This window comes from Mchenga conophoros, linkage group LG15 (assembly GCF_057382185.1).
Source record: "Mchenga conophoros isolate Kocher_MC1m ecotype Shallow Benthic linkage group LG15, M_conophoros_male_GT1.1, whole genome shotgun sequence".
NCBI classification, from domain to species: Eukaryota; Metazoa; Chordata; class Actinopteri; order Cichliformes; family Cichlidae; genus Mchenga; species Mchenga conophoros.
The window spans coordinates 33,030,597-33,050,262 of NC_140540.1; the positions used below are offsets into that span (position 1 = coordinate 33,030,597).

Consider the following 19,666-nt stretch of genomic DNA (forward strand, 5'->3'; position numbering starts at 1 on the left):
ATCACACCAGGCAAGACCCCAGGTGCAGGCTGTGTAAAGATGCCCCAGAGACAATCCAGCACATAACAGCAGGGTGCAAGATGCTAGCAGGCAAGGCATACATGGAACGCCATAACCAAGTGGCCGGCATAGTGTACAGGAACATCTGTGCCGAGTATAATCTGGAAGTCCCGAGGTCAAAATGGGAGATGCCCCCAAGGGTGGTGGAGAATGACCGAGCTAAGATCCTGTGGGACTTCCAGATACAGACGGACAAAATGGTGGTGGCTAACCAACCGGACATAGTGGTGGTAGACAAACAGAAGAAGACGGCCGCAGTGATCGATGTAGCGGTTCCGAATGACAGCAATATCAGGAAGAAGGAACACGAGAAGCTGGAGAAATACCAAGGGCTCAGAGAAGAGCTCGAGAGGATGTGGAGGGTGAAGGTAACGGTGGTCCCCGTGGTAATTGGAGCACTAGGTGCGGTGACTCCCAAGCTAGGCGAGTGGCTCCAGCAGATCCCGGGAACAACATCGGAGATCTCTGTCCAGAAGAGCGCAGTCCTGGGAACAGCTAAGATACTGCGCAGGACCCTCAAGCTCCCAGGCCTCTGGTAGAGGACCCGAGCTTGAAGGATAAACCGCCCGCAGGGGCGTGCTGGGTGTTTTTATATATATATATATATATATATATATATATATATATATATATATATATATATATATATATTTCTTCATACATTCTTATATAGTTCTATACTGTGTATTGTGTTTTTTGTTGTACAGTTATTTCATTTTTAACCTTAATTTTTTATATTTTATTCCTTCCTAGTTAAATTTACCCTTTTTAATTTTTCATATTTATTTCCTATCTTATTCATAGCCTTTCCCTTTTTTTTCTTTAGGTCACGAGCAATTGTCTAAACATTTCACTGCATATCGTACTGTGTATGACTGTGTACGTGACAAATAAAATTTGAATTTGAAAATGGTTAATAGACTGGTCCGCATATACTGCTTTTCTGCTCTAGCATTCAAAGTGCTTTTCATTCACCCAATTTTTTCTATGTCAAAGTGTTTTCTCTCGCAGATTCAAACTCCAGGAGCATCAGGAGCAACTCGGGGTTCATTATCTTGCCTAAGGACACTTTGGGTTAGTCAGGGATCAAACCAATAACTTTACAACTACTAGATGCCCTGCTTCACATGCTGAGCCAAACCTCCTTTGAGTAGGATGGAAAGTTAATAACTTTCTCTTAATTGCTGTGATACCTGTTATCTCCAACTGGAGTTTTAGGTTTTTTCAAGCCAGCTAATGCAAAGAAAGCTTGGCATAGTTGAACTTCATTTGCACAATATCCCTTAGATGCTTACATCTATTTGTTTATTTATTTATTTAGTAGCTAAGTTATTTAGTAGAGACCCACTTTACACTGCACACAAAACATGTGCGTTATAAACATTAATTAAAATGATCACAGAATAAAAACACTGAATTTCTTAGGTGACAAATTTTTCATTAGTTTTTCATGATTTCATTTTTGTTTTTTAAGAACTTACACTAGCCAGAGTGCTACAGTACTGTCAAACTGTTGTCATGACAGGACATGGAATATAACTTTTAATAAAGTTTAAACACTTTATTGAAGTAAAGTTTTAGTGTAGTGCTATTTTACTGTATTTCTGTGATATGATAACATTGCACAGTTGTTGCAAATTTGTTGGCGACACTTTTAAGATGTGAATGTCCTGTTCCATTACATCCCAAATGTCTGTTTGTTCTGACTGTGGTCATAAATGGATGGCTATAGTCGGAAAGAACACTCGGATATGCTGTGGCAACTAAACAATGCTTACTGGGTACTAAAGGCAATGGAAATAGCCAAAAAATATCAACCATGCCATGACAAAAGACCATCACCAGCACTGAATATTGCAGTACAATTTAAGACTCGTCATGGCAGGCAGCATTTTTTTCCAATCTTCTGTTAACCAATTTTAGCGAGTCCTTATGAACTGTTGCCTCACTTTTTGTTCTCAGCTGGCATGTGTGGCACCTGGTGTATTCTTCTGCTGCCGTAGCCCATCTGCTTCAAGGTTTACTGTTGTGTGTGTTCAGAGATACTCTTCTGCATAACAAGTGGTTATTTGAGTTGTCTGACAATTCTCCTCTGATGTCTGACATTAAAAGTGGCATTTTTGCTCAAAGAACTGCTTTCTCATTGAATATCTGCTATTTCTTCACACTGTTCAATAGTTGCGCAGGAAATTCACAGCAGATCAGCACTTTCTGAAATACTAAGAGTAGGCTCCTTCAACCATATCAGCTTTAGCGTCACTTAAATCACCATTCCGGTCCATTCTAATGGTCAATTTTAACCTCAACAGGTCATCTTGATCATATCTACACATCTAAATGCATTCAGTGGCTGCCATGTAATTGGCTGATTAGATATTTACTTTAACAAACAGTAGAACAAGTATCTAATGAAGTGGCCAGTGAGCTTTGTGTTACACAACATTTATTTTCTAAGATTATTCTTACTTATTATTATCCACATTTAAAAATATCAGTCTTCTTAATATAAGTTATAAGAGATAAATGTCTTTGCCAACTGTTGTTGTTGTTGGGCACTGTACAGATAAATTCTAAATGAATTAAAAGTTATCCCATGTACAAGCAGAGGCGGAGCCAGACATTTGAAACACCCGGGGCTTAGCCCAAAGAGTAGTATGCATGTGGGATTTTTTTTTTTTTTTTTTTTTTGGGGGGGGGGGGGGGGTGTAGAAATGACTGAAAGATTAATAGGCTCTGTTCAAAAAAGAATGACTTCATATAGGGAAAAATATATATCACATGTGCAGGACACCTTAAACTAGTTTTTTAATTAAGCAGCAAGGCAGAACAAGGTCGGGGCTGCATCAAGACATGAGGACTAAACCCCAATTCAACCAGACCCAGAACTGATCCAGAATTAAAACAGGACTACAACAGTTCAAAATCAGGACTACTGAGGACTTAACCAAGACAGAACCAGAATCAGAACTAGATGATAGCACTAAAAATCATCATAGACCTGCACTACACTTATCTTTTAATTCTACCAAAGTCCACTATTTAGATTGAGAAAAGTTTATATAATTATTTAGCCTTGTTGTGCAAACAAGCCTGCATAACTTAATAAATACAGAATTTGAAAAATAACAAACCTAAAAAGAAACACTAGGTACGAGATACATGAGGACCTGTGATACGGTGATACTTTTGGTAAACAACCATTTGACTAACATGTGTGTCTCACCTGCTCTTGTTCATCTGTTCTGTCCTCGTTCTCCTCTCTCTCCCTCTTTGTGCTGACAATCATCAAATCTACAGTTGAAACCAGATATTTACTCTTCAGATAAAAACACTTTTTTAATTGTAACATCAAATCAGACTAAATGTTTATTTTTTTAGATTGATAAATATAAAAAACATATTTGCTAACTTTAAGAGTAAAGAGAGAAACTATCTGTATTTCTTAATTGCAAATGGCACCAAATTGTATTCAAACTTGAGCCACACTTATGGAGCTCCACAGTTCTTTTCCTGGTGTTTTGGTTGATATCTCTTGATTTTCCCATGTCACAGAAACAGGCTCTGTGTTTTGCCTTATATGCATCCACAGCTGTGCCACCAGTTTACTCACATGGACTCTACTAACCTATCAGAAGCTTCTTCAGCTCAGAATGGAATCGTCTGGAGTTTTCTTATTAATTAACAATAAACTGAGTGTACATGTACTCCTAAATTTGATGAAAGTGATAAAAATAGCTCTGTCTCTCTTTATTCTGAAATTTAACTAATTCAAAATATATTTCAATATTTATCTAAAACAAAAATTTACTCTAAATTGATGTTGTACAGTAAAAATGTTTTATGTTTTCTCCCTAAAGTGTATGTAAATATCTGGTTACAAATGTGAATATCCTGCTGTGTACTGAAATCCCTCTTGTTTTGCATAGAAATATACTGAACAACATACAAAGCATAATATATAAAATAACATTTACCTGAGTTTTTCTTTGAAAGAACCCTCGAATGTCCATTCTTATGTTTCAGTACATAACTGAAACCGATTTAGTCGGGGAGGGTAAGAAATGAAAATATGAAATAAACACACGTAAGCTAAGACTCTAAAAAAAAAAAAAAGCATTTGTTCGGCTTTTCATTTCGCCATTTGTTGATTCAATTGAAGAGCAAGTAACGTAATATTGGTCAAGTGATCAGTTTCATATCAATCTTTCGTGATGCACCGTCATATTTACATTATTTGTACGGTACGAATGATTTGCTTTGGTACCTGGTCAAACTTAAGCTCTCCTCAGTATGGCTGGCTCCGTCTCTCCAACAGCGCACTCACGGGCAGCAGCTGCCCCGCCCCCTCGCTCAGTCGCTTAGTGCCTGAGCTTGGATCATACCAATATCAGGGGGGGATTCACGCACAGTCGTAAATTCCCACAGTGTGCACTATGTGCTTCGAATATTGTGTGTACTTTTTGTTTTATACAGTTGTCAGCCAGGCATCTAACTATGAAAAAATTACACTCCAAAATACCCCGGGCTTCTGACAAAACAACCCGGGCTTAAGCCCCGTAAGCCACCCCCCCGCTCCGCCCCTGTGTACAAGTAATTTAATAACATTATAGCTATAAGTAAATAAATAAATAAATAATTTATAAATAAATAATATGTGATTCTGAAAAGGCTGAATCTGCCTAATGATTATTTTTACTTTGGGTACTTTTAAGTATATTTTCTGATACACTGGCGTTTGTGTTGTTAATTACGTGGAAGTTGGGAGCTGAAACTATTAATTATTCTTTTTGCAAATGTGTGTCAGGTAATGAGTTCAGTAAAACACATTAATAAATAGAAATGGTAGAGGAGCGTGTGAATAATAAAAACATTAAAGAAAATAGTTCCCACACTTGAAAAGAAAATAGATAGGTTTCAGTGTTCCCTTATCAGGCTTTTAATGCGATCGGAAAATAAGTCAGCTAAACATCCCCTTTAATTGTTCTCACATGCGAAAAAAATGCCTTGTGTCATCATTAATCGTAATTTTCCCGCTGCATTCACGAGAGGGGGGAGGGAGGACCAGGAGAAAGCATGGTGTGCAATGGAGGGAGGGAGGGAGTCCAGAAAGCCGAGGGGGAGGGATTTGAGCTAGAAAGTCAGAATTGTGCGATTCTCCAAGCTCCGTTGCGCACTTTCGAAGGACTACGCACCCGCTTCCCGCCGGCTTCAACGCAACGCCGCGTCGCACTAACGATGTTGTGAATGAGAGGATGAGTGACGTCAGCGGGCGAATGTCAACAATGTAGCGACTGAGAGTAGGCGTTCCAGTCGAGTGTAACAAACAGCAGAGAAGGAGCGGCACGCCGTGCAGGATCAACACGCACACACGCGCGCGCGCACACGTACACAACAAATCGTAAAATCACAGACACTGTAGCGTGTGTGTCTGTCTGTGTGTGTGTTTTAAATAAACATTCTTGTAAGTGACAAAGAACCGAGTTGCGGCAGCGAGAGAAGTCATCCATCTGCAATCAGGAGGGTTTGAGGAAACGGCAAACCGAGTCATCATGTGAAAGAACTTGTGGGAAACGGACAAAAGGGCTGGAGTACGAGCAGAATAGGACGGAAAAGGTGAGCTGGCGTGCACGTCTTTTTCCTCTCTGACCACTCTCTCTCTCTCTCTCTCTCGCTCGCTCTCTCTCTATCCTTTTCTCGCTCTCTAGCTGTTCTTTTTGTTAGCTTTCAATCTCGGTCTATTGTTGATGCTCTCATAACCGAGACGCAAACTTGCATAAGTGACGCAGTGGTAGTGGGCTACTACCAACAGAGCCCCCTGCTGAGATGCATAAAAAAATCGACTTTATAGGGGAAAAAAGCAGAACCGCACGCATGAATCTTGAAAGCCTGGCGCGTGGTACGAATATTGAAGCCTGTAATGTGATGGGGTGTGAACGCGGGTTCAGGAGTGAAACACAACTCTGTACCGCATCCTGTTATGCTTTGAGTCACCGCTCTCTGTGTGCTCCTCTGTACTGTTGTTTTTTTGTTTTTGTTTTTTTATCCAATATGGTAAAGTAGTCGGTGGTGATCCGTCAGGATGAGCTGCCACATGCAGAGTCATTAAACACCTTCCTCGTTCAATACGTGTGCATCTAGTTCATGTGGAGCTCATTAGAACTGTTACTACCGCTATTCCAGTTTATTTCACTCTGTGTGAAATCATTGTATTACTGTAGGGTCTTTACCTTAAAATATAAAGCCCATTGGGCGTTGTGATTTGGCGCTATATAAATAAAATAAACTGAACTGAAATAAGCACACCTTATCATTAATCCACATTATAACAGTCAATCCCTCGTTTGACGTTAAACCCATATTTCATTATTACACATATATATTTCTTAGTCTGCCATCATATTCGAGAATATAAAATAGGCATTTTTAAATCAAACTGCACCCTTGTGCGCGGAGCTGCATTGTCATGTGAGGAGATGCTGCAATCGCGTCTTATTCAATCTTGAGTCAGTAATGTGCTGAGATGCACCTCAGTCGATAAAAAGGGGCATTTTTAAGGTGACTCTTAAAAAAAATTGTGATCGTGGATAATATATATATAAACAGTGTAGTCTCACGTGCTGCCATGCATTACGACCTTTAAAAGATTTATGAGAATGTGCTTCGTTTGTGTTTACAGTAAGATTAGTTGGCTTCATATCGGTGGCTGCAGGCACTCGCGTTTGCATTGTTTCCCTCTGTCGTTAAAGAGACGCGTGTGTGCAGGCAGGCAGGGCTTTTTCTTAATAGTGTTTGTTTCGTCATGACTATTGTTTGATGGCCATGTGTTTGCCTCGGCAGCGGAGGAGCCTGGAATCATAAGGGAGCGGAGTGATGCTGCTATAAATGCGGTGATGCAGCATTTCGAGGAAGCATACCATCCTCTTTGTCTGATAGTGCTGATGCAAAGCAAACGGCGGAACGATCGCAGCATCATGGATGGATCCTCCATCATCATGATCAAGAACCTTTGTCATGATGCGTCGCGCATTCTTTTGAAACGCCCGAAACGCCTTGACTCCACGCAGCCGCCACAGGGATGGGTTTAAGCTGTGCCGAGAGCAGGTGCATAGGTAATAGGAGCTAATAGGATCTCACTGGTGGTGTAAAGGCAGCTGACGTGAACTCACATTTTCACAGACAACGCGCTGCTTTGGCGACGCGTGCACGGCAGTGGCACTCATGCGCAGTTTTACGCACGGAACCCTTTGTTCTCTACAGTAGCCCCCTGCCTTTCTTTTCCCAGGCATGGCAGTCCTCTGTGTACTGTGAGGAGGAGAGGGGGTGGAGTCCATACTGTAAACCTCATAGTGACTTTGTCAGCTTACGTCAAGCTTTGGTTTCTTTGCTCATTAGTATAAACAAGACACGCGAATCGCATAAAAATAATACTTTCATAATTGCGTGTCACATTTTATTGTAAGCACGATCAGTTTAATAGATCACCACTGAGAAATCTCTTTATTACATCACTCAACAATCATTAACAGCAAGAAGATTTTCAGTTCCAGCTGGTCTGTTCTCTGACCAGCGTTTAGTCTCGTGTTCTTACCATGTGGAATGATATGTGTAAACCAGTGACTGTGCATTCAGAAAAAACTACAGACTTTATAAGAACCAAAGAATTCAAGATCCTTGAATGAAATCTAGAGGAAAATTTCACAACAGCAGAGCTGGTGAAATAGCTTTTTAAAACCTTATGATGGGGCAGTGTTTGCAAAGTTTTAAAGCCATTATTATTATTATTATTATTATTATTATATTCAGCTTGTGATTCTATATTTGTAGTTTTTATGTCCCAAAAACAACTTACATTTAAGTAATGATTCATAGTAACTGCCCAGACGAGTTTTACCACAGCTAATAAGTTGCACTGCATAAGCATCAATTTATTTGTAATATATACAAATATACTTACACTAGGTGTCCGTAACAGATCAGAGCAGTAGTACAGTCACAATAGACCTGGAAGATTACAATAATGCTTATCAATTATCTGCAGCCTTACAAAACCCAGCAATAATGACTGCGATGAAAAACTACCATATCTTGTTTGTTTCTTTATTAAACTCTCTTCTAATTTTGGCAGCATCACTACAGAAAATTAGAATTGTCTTGTCACACTGTAATTCCCACAGACAACAGTAAAACAGGAATATTGAATTGTTGCACAGTTATTGCATCACGTTTTGAATTTCTCTCTCCCTTCTGCCTCCTTAATTACCCCAAAAACCTGCAGCTTGAAAGTCAAACCAGTGCACAGGCTGTAGCTTGTAACCGCAAGCCTTGTTTCTACCTATTTTAATGTGCAAGTAATATATAAAATCCACCCATCTTCTTCTGTTTATTCAGGGTTGCTATTATATGATATAATACATCTGTAATAGGAACAAAAAGTACAAACTAGTCATATGTTCAGTAATATGTTTTCTGTAATGCGATGAGATGTAATTTATGATCAATTGTTACTTGTTTTATTGTAATCCTTGTTTCCATCAAATTTTGTATTCAATCCAAAAGGACTGAAAAGAGTCTGTAGAATAAATAGTGGTTAGATGGGGCTAATGTCATCACAATGCAGTACTTCTTAATTGTTCAGAGTGTGATTAAGAGCTGAAAGAACATTGTGAGGACAATGACATCACTGATGATACCTAAACCTAAACCTAATTCTGTGTTTGAGCCCAAAAAAGGAGACACACTTGTGTACAGCCTCTTTAAAAAGTCAACAGCATGCAGCCTCATGTTGATAATGCTACATGACATGTAGGTAGATTTCTGACTGACTGAAAAGTTGTGTTTCAGGTATTTCCCACTATTGACAGTGCACAACTACAGCACAGTGTATAGATGTGGGTTAGTAAAAGCTCTGCATATTACCTATGGACAGTCAGCTCACTACAATGGCAGGTGCTTTGGGGTTAGGATTAGGAATATTCAGATGTCAAAGGGTAAATAGTTTATTTTTATATTAAGATCCCTTCCTTTCCATGGCACTAAATAGGAAATAGGAAATAAATAATAACAAAAACAAAGCAAACAGAAGGACATTGGTATCATGATGTTAAACCATTGTAAATGTTTAATTGAATAGTTGAATTAGTTTGCCATAACCCCCAAATGGCTAGATTTTTGAATTTTTGTGCTTTGCTTAAAGCTTCCAGATTTATTTTGGACTTTTAAATACTTTCTATTTTTTTTTTATCTCTATGTGCATCCAAATGAAAAATGAAGAAGGCCCTTCTGAAATCTGTTTAAAAATACATAGGACCATCTCACTGGTATTATATCAGAACATCTCACTGTGAACAGTGCTGTTCTGGGGATCTGCTCGAGTCCCTCAGGATTGTCTTCGACAGCTAAAATTCCGAATAACAACAAGTTCCTGTCATGTGACCATGAAGGGATCCTGAAGACTAAAACAGTCTAAAACATCCAGGGCTAGCTCCTCATTGTTTCTGCTGAGCCACATGTAATCATCCTGCTATTCAGCTAATTAAAAAATGACTGGAAATAAATGACTGGAGAAGGTGCTTGTGTTCCAAATGAACCAAGTACTGGTGGGTTATTGATTCATGAAATTTCAGCTGGAGTAGGACAACATGAAGTGATCAAATTCACAATATCAGCAGCCTTTTAAGGTCTATTATTTCTGATTTATGTGAAGAAAAAAGCAGATAGTGTATGCAGCAGGTCCCATCTCTCCTCTCTTTGCATCTTTAAAGTCTTCTTTGCATCACTAAGGGTATCTGAGTACCCCTGACCGGCTCAGTTGAATATCCCAAGTCACTGCCTTGGCTAGGGAAAAAAAAAGATGTTGCTATTGCACTCTCAAAGGCAGGTGATTGGGCATCTGCCAGTGATGGCATAGCTGGAGAAGCACTGCTTGGAGAAATCTCAGATTCTGTACATTACAGCAAAAGCTATTGTTTCCTTCTCCTTTTCTCCCTGTTGTGATCCCTTCTTTCCCTGTGTCATGTCATGGCTGCTCATTCTTCTTCTCTTTTCCCACTTTTCTCAGTAGTGATGTGCACTGGTGTTCTCATCACTTGTGTGAAATCAGATTGCATTATACACCCAGCCCCAGCTGCCATCAGTCTGCGGCTGCAGAGTCAGGGCCTGTCTGTGTGTGTTTGACTCTTGCCAAGAAGCTAGCAAAACTAAACCACCACAGTCAATTTTCTGATTGTTTTGGTTTGTGTTTGTGCCTTTGTGTGCCTGTTAGAAACAATGGAGTAAATGACCCACCTATTTGATGACCTCTTCTCTGAGTGGAGGACTTCACCTTCTGAGCTGTGAATGAAAACTCAATTCAGTGAAGGGAAAGGAGGGAGGTTTGGTGTTTAGAAGAATGTAAAGTAGCATTCAGTAAACAAAAAGAAATCATTTAGCGTAACCTGTTTATATTAGATTATTGCAGCACTGTTACTGTTGGCACAGTTGACTCATCAGAACGAGGCTGAAAGCTGCTTTAGAGAAAACCTTGAAGTGCTCTGAACAAGGGAGGAAACTTAGCCTCAGTGTAGTAAAATGGTTGTAATATAGTAAAGTTTTCTGATTTCTGTTAAAAGACATTTCCCAACAGAGAAGTCCAAGTATATTTATAATTCATCCGTTAAACAGTACCAGTCAGAAGTTTGGACACAGTCATGCACTCATATCAATGAATGAGTCTTCAGACATTTAACTAGTACTGTATGTGTTATCTGCATTTGTAAGAACTGATTAAAGTGGCATGAGTTCAAATTATAATCATATTTAAAGTTTAATTTTCACGTTAACCTAATTCTGGAAATCTTAAATCTCAGAAACCAATCTGAGAAAATAAATAAATAAAAAACCTAGATTTAAACCCATTAACCTTTCCTTAAAAGTCTGATTTCACCATTGATCAGTTAAAGAGTTTTGTAAAACTGTAAATTGGAAATTGTTCAATCTTATTTTCTTGTCACAGTTTGACTTTTTCAGCTCTCTCACGTACATGTGTTCCATTATCTGTCACAAGTTTAAACATAAATTGAGAATATGAGACAAAATTTACAGTTACGCCCCAGACGCCCATTTACATTACGACTCAGCTCAGAAGCAACAAGAAACTGACATTAGAGTTTTAAGAAGTGTAGTTTTATTCTAAATGACATCATAACTTAGCTAAAACAACTGGTACCCCAAAAAGACAAAACTGGTGTGTGTCTCTGTAGAGTGACCCTCAGTCTTGCCTTTATCCACACCTTACCAAATATGGTTAATTAGCAGTGAAGCCCAGGCAACCTTAAGAGAATACGGGTTGCAGAGGGACGTAACACTTACATAAACTTAGCTTCATTCACATCTTGATTCCTAAAATAACTTAGCAGTTGTTTCAAATATCAAATAGTTTCATAAAACCATTCAAAACCACAAGGATGTGTAGCAAATTCTGGGGGGAGGGAAACAGATATTTTAGTTGCAGGTTTCTTTCAGCTTTTTCCTTTTCTATTTAATGGCAATTCTCAAATTTTCTTTGTAGATTTTATTAAATAATATTCCTTTTTTCCTTTTCTTGTGGAAAAGAAGTCTCATTTTGTTGCTCTCATGTAGAGACTTCACTTACGAGTGCGCCTATAGTTTGATAAAAATAGCTATGTGTTACAGTTGACGCATTCTCATTTATGCACATGTGAAACACACGCCTCCACATTTAAACAAGCTCTTTGATGAAGCTTTTGCACGCTGTTTTTCAATTCCACTGACTTGTGTGTGGTCTTTGTTTTATTTTTTCCAAGCATCACTAAATGTGAATGACATGTGCGCTACAGTGTTTCTTCCCCTGGGCCAACTGGCAAAATGGCGGCTAGAGAGCCTCATCCAGTGCTTTTGCAGCGTCTGGATATTCACCACAGTGACGATAACAGAGCCTATATGGATGCGTCCAGCTTAAACAGCTCCTCCATATAAGAATGCTGGATTTTCTCAGCATTGCTTGGGTTATTCTTAGTAAGGACTGTTGTCTGTGTGGTCCCCAGAGCCCATCCCCCTGCTGCCACCATAGAAATGCTATGCATACCATATCACATTAGAGCACTTTGTGGTGAAAATGAGGCAACGTAGACAGAGAATTTCTCTGGGGTTAGGCCCCCTCGTAGTCCTCCCGGGGAACACTGAAGCACAGAAGTAGTCTTCTGGTTGCTCTCTGGAGCTGCTGAGTCACATGTGAAGTGTATATATTCAGTATATATATACGTTGTCTTTGCTGTTTTCTTTTGACTCATCAGGATGTTCTTCATGGCAGATCTGATGATTACACTTTCGCTGTCCCAGCCTATATTTCTGGTTGACAAAACTATTTTACCTAATTTCTGTTTTGTTCCCCTGATGTTTATTAGCATACGGATTTTGTTTTTCGATTTGGCAATAAGCTTTAAAATTACCTTTTTAAACCACAAAAGGTCCATAATTTATTTACAATGTGGAGTAAAGATCCAGAATGGCTCTATAAGTACAGAATCAACCAAATAAACTTTTCTTAACATTTCTTACTAATTATTATATCTTGTAAATTCATAAAAATATACTTTTTCAACAGATATTAATGATTCACACAATGAAAACACGTCAAATGGGAGCTTCGTTATAAATATATCAGGGAAAGGAAAGCTTTAAATCTTACAAAGACTCACTTAATTAAGCCTGAAACTATGAAATTTATCATCAGTAAATATTCCACCAAATTAAGATATTGAGCTGAACTGCTAAATAGTTAACATAGCGGCTAACAGAAAAAAAACTAGTTCATTATAATTAATTATACTTATTTTATCAATCCAGTAAAATGACCTTGCTTTGCTTTTATGTATAGTAGAAAAGAATCAGTCTGCACAATGAGAGTTAACTCATTCTTTTTCCAGCTATAAAGGTTCTTCTACACTCCTGAATTTGATATTGGCTGTTGACCACAAACATTTGTGGTTAGAAATATAAGGATGTCTCAATGAGACGTGTTGGTTTTGGCTGGTTATTCGTGCTCCCGCGTTAGAAGAAGAACGCTGCTGTGTGCTTTTTTCTCTGAAGCCTGAGGTCATTTAGTTCTGTGTAGCACCCTTTTATTCCACACGCTGACATCACAGGTTACACATTGAAAAGCTCGCCAGTGCTGCTGCAACACTGCCTTCCTCCTTCTGCCCAGTTATTGGTGTAACATTAAACTAGTTCCTGATAAATACTCAGGACTGCAACATTAATATGTTATTAAAACATATCTAACAGCCATTTGTTAGATGATAAACCAACCAATAGGACCTTAGGCTGTATTCAAGCATGTAAATGATTCCCGTGTTGGCAATATAGTTCAATTCAGTTCAATAATTAATATATATCTTCACGAATAATATTAATTTGGCACAAAGCACAATATAAAATAACTGTCATTTCACCTAAATGCAACGATGTAACAACACAGAAAATATCGTTGAAGATTTCTGCCAATATAATGGATATATGGTTAAATGATTATGTATAGTTTAAGGATTCTGTGTGTATTAGTCTAATACTTTATTATAGTGGTCTTGACCTTACAATATAAAGCGACTCAACGCAACTGTTTTTGTGATTTGGTCCTGTATGAATAAAAGTGAACTGAATTATATCAAAATGTAAATTTAAGAGGTGGCAGCACGGTGGTTAGCACTGTTGCCGCACAGCAAGAGGGTCCTGAGTTCAATTCCACCATCAGGCCGGGGTCTTTCTGTGTGGAGTTTGCATGTTCTCCCCGTGTTTGCGTGGGTTCTCTCCGGGTACTCTGGCTTCCTCCCACCGTCCAAAGACATGCAGCTTGTGGGGATAGGTTAATTGGATAATCTATATTGCCAAAATTATTTTATTCAGCTACTCACAGAATAGAATACTGACATATCAAAAGAAATATAGCAAAAAATATCTTTCCCGAAATTATGATCCCAATATGATGGGTAATCCCCGTACACTGAATTTCTTTTGTACAAAAAATATTGTTGATGAACATGGGTATCTTTGAAGCAGACGTCTGTATAGAAAATTCTAGAAGAAGATGAGTTTGGGAGGAGCCCAATCTTTTAACGAGTGCTCGCTTGCACTTGGAGACAGTTTACAGTAAACCAAATCTTCACTGATGTTGTTGAAGCAGTGGAGTGTAAAACAACAGAGCACATTCAGTATGTGGTTTGGCAAAGACGTGCAGCTGTAAAGGAGTTTGTGTTGCGGAGGAAAGAAGGCTTTAGGGGTGAGGGGGGTTCATCCTGTGAGACCAGCACAGGTGGTTAGGAGGGGGGTTGGTGTAATGGAGGGAGGGAATAGGGCTGCTGTGGGCGTGGAAGTGCAGTAATGTGCCCACTTCCTGCATCAAACCCCTGCGCAGCACTGTAAAAACCATGAGGTTACAACAAGATCAGCACAATTTGCTGCTCTTGGCCTTTTTTTTTCCAGTTAACAGCAGGCAGTCATGGCTGACTTTTTTTCTAATCATAAAAGGGAGGCGAAAAAAGAGAAAGATGAAATTATACAGCGAGAGAAACCTGAGAATTGACACGATGAAACTGAAAACGTGATGTTCACCCTATGGACGCTGCTTCCACTAATAATAAAGTAATTGAGTTCTTTTACTCCAGTTTATTTATTTATATTTATAGCACCAGAGACGCACCAACAATCAGATGACCCCCTACGAGCAAGTGCTTGGCGAGAGTGAGAAGGAAGAATTCCCATTTAACAGGAAATTCCCTCAGAACAGAACCAGGTTCAGGAAAGGGTAGCCATCTGCCGCAGCCGTTTGGGGTCAAGGGAAGGAAGACAGGACAAAAGACACACCATGGAAGAGAGCTAGAAATTACAGCAATAACAACAACAAGTAGAAGATGTAGGTAGTTTTTCATTTTTATGTATTATGCAGACTAATATTTCTCTCACTTTTTTTTTACAATATAGTATTTGTCTGACAGCTTTGAGTTACTCGTAGCTTTACAAGTCGAAATGTGTTGATTTTTACCTTTTTCCGATAACCAGAAAGATTAAATGTTTTTGTTATGGGTTCATTTTAGAGATGTGCTCATTTCACAGGGCAGCCAGGCTACAACACATACAAACTTATGATGTTAGTAAGGTTAGGTTTGATTTAGGTTAAACTGGATAGTTCTTCTTCTTGTTCCTTTCCTAGTGTATTGTCATATACATTCTGTTATAATACTGATTGTTCATCTTAAAAGGGCCAACGTTTAAAAATATGGTAAATAAGTCAAAAACTCAGTTTTCAATATTCTTTACCAAGTTTTTAACACGTGTGATGTCATAGAGCACCGACATCCCAAAAATGAATCATCTCAGGCACAGCAGCCCCACCCACCTGCTGTTCTGACTTTCTCTTTATGAGTCTCTACAAGCTAGTCTGAAGAACGTTTCAACCCAAATTTCTTTGGCTTGAAAGGTTAATTACATTAATATCAGAGGTGGTAAAATAATTTGTTTTAGACTGGGGATGAACTGCAGGGCTGCACCAAAGCCCAGTGTAAGATAAAGGATGATTTACAACTATGAATCATGCAAAGCAAACCTGGTGGAGTCTGAGAAAATAAGAAAACATGCTAAAATTTCTTTTGTTTACTAACTGTTCTGATTTTGTAATAAAAAAAAAAAAACAATGCAAAAATCATTATCACTCCCTACTTGTGACACAATATAATCCAGGGTAACTAGAGGAAATGACCTCAACGTAAGCGGATGTCGACATCTGATAGTCTGCCGTTCCTCGTTGTTGAAAAGTTTAAAAAAAAAAAAAAGTCTAAAAAATAGTCTATGCGACATCCAGAAAAGTTAAATAATGGCAAAAAAAAATTTTTCCACACGAGTATAAGCTCTGGTTAGTCTGTTCTCCAAGCCTCAGCATCAATGACCCAAATTAATTGTAAACCAGCAAGGGAAACCAGAAGTGGGTATGATTTGAGTTCACGGTCCAGGTGTCAGTGGTTGTCCACTTGTGTCTCCCCATGGTCTACAGTGAGTAAGCAGGCACCAGCTGTATACCTGCAGCAGTCACATGCTCCTGCCTGCAGTCCACCAGCCAGACTCTGTCATTAAGGACAGATGGCAAAAGGTCAGCCAGGCAGAGCTGTTCCACGGTTGAGTCACAACACAACATCATCTTGTCATCATCATCATCATCATCAACACAGTTCATCAGCATGTCAACACAACACAACACACATTAAATGCTTCCCCACAGATTAAAAAAATGGATATTATTCTTAATAAGAATATGTTCCTCTGTTACTGGAAAGAGTTCATTTCGATGGTCAGACGTCACATAAATTTGTCTTGACTGGTTTCTTGCAGTCATGCAGTTTTGAAGCAACCATACCAGCTTGATTGTGTGCGATATACGTGTGAGTGTCTACATGCCTAGGGCTTTTTGGTGTAAAAAAAAATTCACTGTAATTCCTTTTACAGGTAATATCGATGTATATAGCAATATGAATCAAATGACTGTTTCTGCGCAGCGCAAAGGTTCCTTTTTACTCCTGACAGGTGAAAATATGAGTTCAGTATGAGTTTGTTAATAAGGATTTTTAAATTTTTTAGTTTTTAATTTATATATTTTTTAACATTAATTTGTTGAGCATATCAACAGTATATGCTGTTCTCTTTCTATTTTTATTAAATTACTGTAAATGATGATTTTTAAAAACTTTTTTAATTGAGTTGGTCAACACTTTGTGCCATCTTCTAGCTGCACACATTTATGTGAAATGCTGCGTGTTCGTGTGTTACTTAAATTTTTAGTCTAATTTAATATTGACATATTTTCTTTGGTGCTCCTGTGTCTTCTCCTGACTAATCCTGGTCAGATGTTCAGTCCTTTTGTCTTTATTGAATATCATTATTTTACGCAATGACTAGAGAATAATAATATAAATTAAACGACATCCTGGCGGCTTTTCAGTTCTGCAGATGTTTCTTTCCAGCTTTTCAGAGGTTAAGTGAGAGGCAAAACTCAGGGGAGCCCTAATGGAGACGGTGCTGCACGTTTTTAAAGTTACATAGATTTTCCCATGAAAAGCAGAGAAGATGTCTGAGAAACAAAAGTAGAGGACAGAGTAACTGTGGGATAGTGAGAGCAGCTGAATGAAAGGCTGTAAAGCAGTTAGCAATTTAGATGGATTATAGTAACAAATTGGCTAATCTCTCGTTCTCTGCTCTGTGCACAATCATTATCATATTTATGTGACAAACACACTTGGCCATGCTAAGAAAAAAAGTTTTCTCAATTGATGTGAACGTGAAAGTGAAAAATTTTACAGGCACGGTGCCTTTAACTCTTACAGCCAGGACATTACCATTTAACACAGCCAGTGGGTTTTAGCAGCTGTGTGATGGCAGCAATGTGACTCTGGTTAGTTTGTAATGTGACATTATCAAAGAGTCAGAAACCCTCTTCTTCCCATCAGTTGGCCAGGGTTTGCTCGATTTGGCACGTTATTCGAAGATCTCAGAACTATTATATGTGATTGCAGCTAATGAGTAGTTTTACTATCAGTACAGTTGTATTATTTTATTAAAATTAAAAAGCAATAGGAATTAGTGTTTGTTAAATGAAATTATATAATATGAAGTGTTTAATAGTAAAACCAGATAAAATAATGAAATAATGAAGGATGCAATATAAAATTGCTGTGCTGGTGACATAAAACCACTGCAGTATAAAAACAAACGTACTGTTTTAATGATGTGAAGCAAAACAGAAAATTCTGAATCAAGATTTTTTTTTAAATTTTAAACATTGTAAAACATGTATTGTGGAAATGGGGGTGAACCAATTTTTGCAGTATTTGTCATGCAGATTATTATCTACCTGTTGGCAAAAGGGGTGAAATTTTGCAATTTTACTGAATTTGCGCAGCATGATGAAGAGCTGAAAGACTCTTCTTAAAGATGTTTTTTTTCCTGGCACAAATGAAAGCACGGCAAGAGCAGAACAAACATAAAACCTGGAGTGATTATTAAATAGCCAAACCAAAGGCTGAAAATCCATATACTTTAATTAATTATTAAATATTTGAGGAAACTGCTTACTTTAAAAAAAAAAAAATCTGTGAGCTGCTATTATTTTCTCAGCATTAGTAAAATAGGGATTTCATGTAGTTTACATAACCGAGGTTTTACATCAGTCAGGCAAAAAAAAAAAGTAATATATGATTTGTTTGTGTACTTTGCCCTGTGAGACCCAACCCATCAAAAAATAGCCAGAAAATTCAGATTTTGGGGAACTTAGATTTTGTTAACCCTTATAACAAAATCCACAAAATTTTTGCTATATCATGTTGTGTATGATATATTTTTGTTATATATTTATTATATGTTTTTTGTATCGCTTTTGATACATTGGATGTTTTAGCAACTTTTTGTTAACAACAATGTTAATTTTAGACAAAAAAAAAAAGTTTTGTCCATAACATTTTTGGAATTATGGCAAGTATTTATCACGCTGATGAGATAGAGGTCTCAGAAATTCATGTATCAAATATGATACAAAGGGGATTATAGGGTTAAGCGCTTTGCCCAAATAGTAATGAAAGGAAAAATCAAAAGTTCATTTGTTCATCATCTAAAGTTTTCCTGTTTGTGGTTTAATTTGTAAGAGTACGCTTTCTTTTACTTTGATTTTTGCAATAAATTTTGTTTATTATTATAAATCCTGAAAAACTAAACTTGTGCTTAATTAACAGATTTCTTGACTTCTCTTGAATTTTCTCGTATTAAAACAGTTTTTTTTTGCAACATTCTAAAAAAAGCTTTCTTGTAAATGTGCCATTGTGTCCAACATTTTGTGAATAGTCTCTGTTTCTGTAATCTTTGTATCCGAAGTGTGTGTGACGTGACAATGGTGCGCATGTTTGCGTAGAAAGAAAAAATGAGTAATTGTGGATGATAGGAGGGTCTGTCTTCATGCTGCAGGGACGCCCTCCCCACGCTCCACCAACCTGCCAATCATCTCTCTGACCTCGCACCTTTCTAACTGATAGTGATGTAGATGTGTCCGTCTGCTGCTCGTGGATAAATGATCACTAATCAGCCAAAGAAGATGAAGGACAATTTTGTAAGTAGAACTGTTACCATACACGCTCACCTTTTGGTTTTATATGTCAAAACATGATTTTCTGCTGGCAGGAAGGCTGTTTTTTCCTGTTGTGGTTAAGCTGCTGAAGCCGAGGCAAACATTTGTCATAGTGATACACACAAAAACAAAACTTCAGGCGGAGCTGTTTTGTAGTTGTTTATGTTTACTTCCTACCTTTTTTATATTCAATAGATCATTTAGAGTCTCAAAAGCAAAAAGAAACACAACAAAAACATACGTCTAGCCCTTGAACACAGAGTTTTTGGACTCAAAAACCGAAAACCTTGCTTTAAATCAGACCATTCAGAAAGGCTTACGAACTGCCTTGACGTTCTCAAACAAGAAAACCACACGGTTCAAAACTAATAAATTCTTTACAATGTTCATATTTCCATTTATAACAAACTATTGCAAAGGAAATGCAGCTTCCTTCTCTGACTTCCTTTGCAG

At 38.0% G+C, this 19,666-nt stretch overlaps 1 protein-coding gene across 2 annotated transcripts in view; it reads left to right on the top strand.

Annotated features, from left to right (window-relative positions):
- Positions 1–5,336: 5,336 nt before the first annotated feature.
- Positions 5,337–19,666, top strand: part of bach2b (BACH transcriptional regulator 2b) — a 100,453-nt gene continuing 86,123 nt past the window's right edge. The window contains exons 1-2 of one of the 2 annotated variants that reach the window (XM_085247479.1): positions 5,337–5,673; positions 19,054–19,195. In XM_085247479.1, coding sequence (XP_085103605.1) covers positions 19,157–19,195 — 39 coding nt within the window. In that variant the 5' untranslated portion in view covers positions 5,337–5,673; positions 19,054–19,156. The remainder of the gene's footprint in view (positions 5,674–19,053; positions 19,196–19,666) is intronic. The other variant, XM_085247480.1, reaches the window with a different exon arrangement.